Here is a 6082-nt window from a genome sequence, read left to right as displayed (position 1 = left end):
AACATAAACAAGTACATACACTTATTACAAACAACATTACCTAAAAAATAAAACACTACGTGTATCCTTGATAGTCGGGCACATTAGATGAACTTGCACCAGGAGCTGGATTACCACCACCACCCAAACCAGCTGAAGGACATTTATGACGGTCGTGTCCTGTTTGCGAGCATATACCACATTTATGCGCATAAACGGTATCACCAACATCCATTTGGTTCAGTATACATGTTCTCGTTTGCACTTGTAGCTTGCGCAAATAGTCCTTGTTACACAACATTTTAAATGCTTCTGATGACCAATAATGCTCAGCATCCACTGGCTGCAACTGCCCACTATATATGTTTAAGTATGCAGCAACACTGTATTGCCTATCAACATAGTTGGTTGGCCCTAAACCTGTTTGTTGAAAGCTCTTCATGGCATATGAGCACGGTATGTGGTAGATGGTCCATTTCTCACATGAACACAACCTGTTGGCTTCATTTATAGTGTGTATATTATTCCCCCGGTGTTGATAGATAGCGGTACAAACTTCAAAAACACCCCGGTTGTGATCATACTATAAATATGAATGCCAATGTGCTCGCCTCCTGTATTTCTCAAATCTTTTCATTTGTATTGGCTTAAATTCAACACCCCTCTCCATCAATTCCGATGCATCTCTATGCCTTTCAACAAACCTCTATGCCATCTACTTGAATGTCATCCGGACCATGGCAATGATAGGCAATCCATGTGCAGACTTCAATAACCCATTGAAAGACTCCGACACATTTGTGGTCAGGGTTCCCCATCGTCTGCCACCATCCGCATGCAATGTCCACTTGTGAAGCTCATGTCGCATCAACCAATGATAGGCTCTTTTGTCTAACTGCCAGATCGATTCCATGTGCCTCCTGAATTTGCACTGCTGGTGATCAGTTGCACCCATCCACATTAAATCATACAAGTCCTTGTTGGGATATTTCTTCTAGAAATTGGCCTTCAGGTTCCTCACACAGTAACGGTGGTATGCATAGGGTTCCTGCCATTCAGATAAATGCTCTACAGAACTTAATATACCACCATGTCGATCAAATACTAGACAAATACCTGAACATTGTTTGACAACGTGCTGCTTCAAGTGGTCCAAAAATAACGTCCACGTCTCTTCTCTTTCATTTGCATGGATGGCAAAGGCTAGTGGAAATATTTGTCCATTGGTATCTACTGCAACGGTGATCAACAGCTTAATATCATACTTTCCACAGACATGAGTACCGTCTATGGAAATTACAGAACGATAATGCACAAAAGCATCAATTGCTGGTTTAAATGCCCAGAACACATATCTGAATGTATATTCCGGTCTTCCTGCACTCTGCTCAAGCTTCCATTCAACAACAGTCCCGGGGTTGAAGTGTTTCAATGTGGCCATGTATCTGGGTAGAGATGCAAATGACTTATCCCAGTCACCATAAACAATTTCAAATGCACGTTTGCGCCTGAGATATGCCTTTATTTTGGTAATAGTACACCCATATTCCTGGTGGATGGATGTAATACACTCTTTGATCTTGTACCTAATAGACGCTTCAATGTGTGGAATCTGTTGAAGAGAAATCAAGTCAACATCCAAGTTGAAGTGATTCCCATTGAATGTATCCATTTCACAATTGTAGGTGCCAATACATTTACCCACTTTCCAAAACCTCGTTTTCTTCTTGCTCGCACGCAGCATCCAATGACAAACCATAAAACATCTACAACAAACAGCCTTGTATACATCAGGACTTGACTCACATACCGTCATTGTCACACCTCCTTTTTACATACCCGAGAGGGTACAAGAGAGTTTTTTCCAATTAAAGGACAATCGAAACGGGATTTATTTATTTATTTTGGAGTCGCCACTTGGGAGGTTTTAGGGTGTCCCAAGTCACCAATTTTAATCCCGAATCGAGGAAAAGAATGACTCTATATTACAGTCTGCATACCAGAAATCCGGATAAGGAATTCTGTTAACCCGGGAGAAGGTGTTAGGCATTCCCGAGTTCCGTGGTTCTAGCACGGTCGCTCAACTGTTATATTCGGCTTGATTATCTGATTTTATACAAGTGTGAACTTATGTGCAAAATTTAACTTTTAACCGCTTTTATCATTTACTGTTTTTATCAAGAATTGCAACGTTGTGAAAATGTATCTCGAACCGCGTTACAATCAATGTACCCGTGGTCGTCGACACACTTTGACTCCGTTGAGATTTGGATTTGGGTCACATCAATGTGCACCCGAGTTTAAGGAAATTAAATTATTAAAGGCGCGCCTAAAGCGACTAGCGTATTTATTTTGGGTAGGACCGTGGAATTTTACTAAACGGTCCATCCCGAAGCCTAAACAATTTTTAAAGCAATATTTATTGAGGGCCCCGCAATTTGTATTTTTATTTGGCGAGGCTCACCTCGTTCTTTATTTCTAATGAATTTGCAACGTCATGGACATGCATCTCGAACCACGTCACAGTCAATGTACCCGTGATTAGAGAGGCATTTCGAATCCGTCGAGATTTGGATTTGGGTCACATAAATGTGCACCCGAGTTTAAGAAGGTAAAGTTTATTAAAGCGTATCCTAAAGAGACTAACGTGTTGTCATTTTAGGAAGGTTGTGAGATTTGCTAAACAACCCGTCCGGGAAACTAAATGCTTCAATGATTTACATTTAACAAGGGCCCCGCATCTGCGTGTTTTGTTTATTTTCATCGAGGCTCATCTCGTTCTTATTTTAAAAGGATATCTGCCAAAAGAGAACAATAGATACCCGATTCGTGACGGAATAGAGCTTCCAAATTAACAACGTAAAAAGAAGGAAAGAACGGTACCTGTTAATGTGTCAAAGCAATGGTACATGGACAGAAATCGAGCTAACACTACAACCCAAAACTCAAAACAACTAACGCTTGAACCAAAGATGCCGGACAGATCTCAAATCGGAAACAAGCAGCGACGATCTCAAACGGACCTCTCCCTGGCCAGAAATGGCATTCGAAAATTGTTATGAAGAGCTGAAACTTCGAGCTCTCTGAACTCTTAACCTATAAGGGTAGTAAGAGAGGAGTTTTGCTTTTTGGTGTTAATGGTGGAACGCAACTGATTTTTGGATGGCTTTCATGACTCATTAACTGTTGGTTTTGACGACGAACAAGACGGAAATGGTGGTGGTCGCAGGGACTGTTTGGATTGAGGAAGGAGCAGCTATGGAGGGTCGTTTGGAAGGGTGACGACGCGGCTACTGGTTGCAAAGACTACAAGGGGTCGTTTGGGCAGTGGTGATGGCGAAACAGCAGTGATGGTCGGATTTAATGGAGAAACGTCGGACTGGTTTTGGTTACGACGAAGGCGAAGAAGTGGTCGTGGGCTGGTAGTTTTTGGTCCGTTGCTGGGGGTGCGAGGGTGGTTTTTTGTAGGGTTCAGCTAGTGAGGCAGATGATGGGGGAGTTGGGCGACACAGTAGCAGGTTGGTTTGGGTGGAGCTGGAGCTCGTAGCGGGCGGCAATGGTGGATGTGGTCAGTGACGACGCAGCAGCAACAGCTGTGGTCGTCGGCTTCAATGGAGGAGTGGTCATGTGGGCAGTGACGGAGTGGATGGCGCAACAACGATGGTTGTTTTGGTGGAGCTGTAGCGTGTTGGCTGGGGGGATATGGTGGTTGAAGGGGCTGTTTGGTGGTGATGTTTGGACGTGAGGGGGTAGGGCACGGATGGTTTCACGGAGGTGGACAGTAGGGTTTGCTAGGGTTTTTTCGGTTCTTCTTCTTTGGAAGAAGAAGATCAACAGTGGGAAAAAATCCACTCTCCTCAAAAATCTGTCTAAAAGTCCCCCTCCCTCTCTAGCTTGTCCGTGTATTTTTAGCCTTTGCCAAGAAACATAGACCCCACGTGTGTAGGGGTCCAAGGTTTGTGTCCCCCATGCGCGGTGGGGTTCCCCGTGTACGGTGTTCCGTCCGTGTTCCCCACGCGTGTCCCCCATGTGTGGTGGACTCGGATTATTATGGGCTAGGCTCGAAAATTAGGCCTAAAAACGGGTAGTTTGAACCCGAATATTATTCTTTTGCCGGATCCGAGAATAAGAACACGACGTTGCTCAACTAATCCTATGTAAGCAAAATAACTACCAAAAATAAGATTAATATTTAAAACAAAACTATATCTTTTTTAATATTTTTTTCAAGATTAAAATAGCTACAAAATATTAATAAAATATAAAGTAATATTTTTTGTATTTTTTCAAAATTAAAATGACTACAAAACATTAATAGAACTATATTTTTGGTAATTTTCGAAATTATGTAAAGTACAAAATAAGATACTATTTTTTGTATTTTCCAAGTTTATGAGAAATACATAAACTAAAAATTTATATATATATTTTTGTAATTTTTCTTTTTTGCAACGAAATAAAGTAAAATAGTCAAAATGGCTATATTAGACCTAAATTACATATTTATGCTAAAAATGTGAAAATTCTCGGGGAGGGTCAAAAATCACGTGTCTACAGCTGCCCCTCTTTGACTGGAAACACGAAGAGTTTTCCGACAAAGAACGACTAGACATGTTTTTGACCCGACCATTATTTGGAGGGACTACACTAAGGAAAGGAAGGGAATGTGACCGAGCCCTGGTATCTGAGCTGCCTACATATCCTTGGTTATACAGGAATCAGGCCACGTGTAGTTCGGAAATGAGAGAGATGGTAAAGTGTACCGAGTTGAAGAGCCGATCGAGGTGCCGTTCCGTTGAGGTTCCGATCCGTGGTCCTGTCATTACATCAAAAATGAAAAATGAGAAAGACTAACTAAACCTATCAGCTATTAGTTACAAGGATTCCTATCTGTAAGTCTTCTGAAACTTGATCTTGAGTCTTGAATGGTGCTTCATACAGACTTTGGATTTGAACCTTGATACTTGCTAGTTGTAGGCGCTAGTTCTTGAACAGACCACATATGTTCTCCCCTTCTGTACTTTGGATTCTTTTTTCTTTTTCTTTTTCTTTTTCTTCTTTTCGATTTTTTTTTGTGACTAGCTTTTGTTGACTATCTCAGACTGTTGACTTGCATTCTTGAGGTGAGCTTCTTGTTGTTTCTAACTTGGATTGAATGCTGGGGATTTTTGTTGTAGCCTTCTGCCTTACAATGGGTTACGACTTGACCTTGAACGATGTTCCTCTGTTCTACAGGCGGACCCCTAACTTCTTCAATCTTTGACATATAATAACCTCCGCTCTACAGGCAGGCTCCTGACAACCAAAACAAACAACACAAATGAAATTTCCTAACCCAGTTTGCACTGGGAAGGTTTGTGAGTCGTTAGCAAAATCGTAAACCACCGACACTACTGATGCAATGCTGAGAGTGAACTAAAGACTAGACTAGGATGTGCATCTCCTACGAGTAAAATCTCAATTTAGGAAGTGAGTCTCCTAAAATAAAATATAACTTGTAAAAAGCCAAGCTAGGAAGCGCGCCTCCTATTGGTAAGACATGGAACGTATTCCCTTGTTATACAGGTGGGCGCCTGGCTTCAACACTTGAAATGAAAAGACTGAAATGTATGCCTCTGTTCTATGGGCGGGCTCCCAACTTCAACACTTGAAAAGTAAAGACTGGAATGTATTCCTCTCGTTATACAGGTGGGCGCCTGTCTTTAGGAAAACTAAACATTGATAATCTTAAGAAAACTAAAATTGATTTTTTTATTATTATTATTATTATTTCAAATTCAAACGTTTTTTTTTTCTTTATCATCTTAGGAGAAATATTCATCAGACTAAGATTTTGATCCTAGGAGAAGGTTCATCAGACTAGGTCTTTTTTTGTTATCTTAGGAGAAAGATTCATCAGACTAAGATTTTGATCCTAGGAGAAGGTTCATCAGACTAGGTCTCTATCTTAGGAGAAAAATTCATCAGACTAAGATTTTGATCCTAGGAGAAGGTTCATCGGACTAGGTCTCTTTTTTTTATTGGTATCTTAGGAGAAAGTTTCATCAGACTAAGATTTTGATCCTAGGAGAAGGTTCATCAGACTAGGTCCCTATCTTAGGAG

The 6082-nt window shown here is 41.1% G+C and overlaps 1 protein-coding gene across 1 annotated transcript; it reads right to left on the bottom strand.

Moving 5' to 3' along the window:
• Nucleotides 1-973: 973 nt before the first annotated feature.
• LOC138888587 (uncharacterized) lies at nt 974-1795 on the bottom strand. Its single transcript, XM_070170476.1, has one exon. It carries the CDS (start codon nt 1793-1795, stop codon nt 974-976), a length of 822 nt encoding a protein of 273 aa, XP_070026577.1.
• Between the last annotated feature and the right edge of the window lie 4287 nt (nt 1796-6082).

The sequence above is a fragment of the Nicotiana sylvestris genome, chromosome 3 (genome assembly GCF_000393655.2).
Source record: "Nicotiana sylvestris chromosome 3, ASM39365v2, whole genome shotgun sequence".
Lineage (NCBI taxonomy): Eukaryota > Viridiplantae > Streptophyta > Magnoliopsida > Solanales > Solanaceae > Nicotiana > Nicotiana sylvestris.
This window is presented reverse-complemented; position numbering and strand designations above follow the sequence as displayed.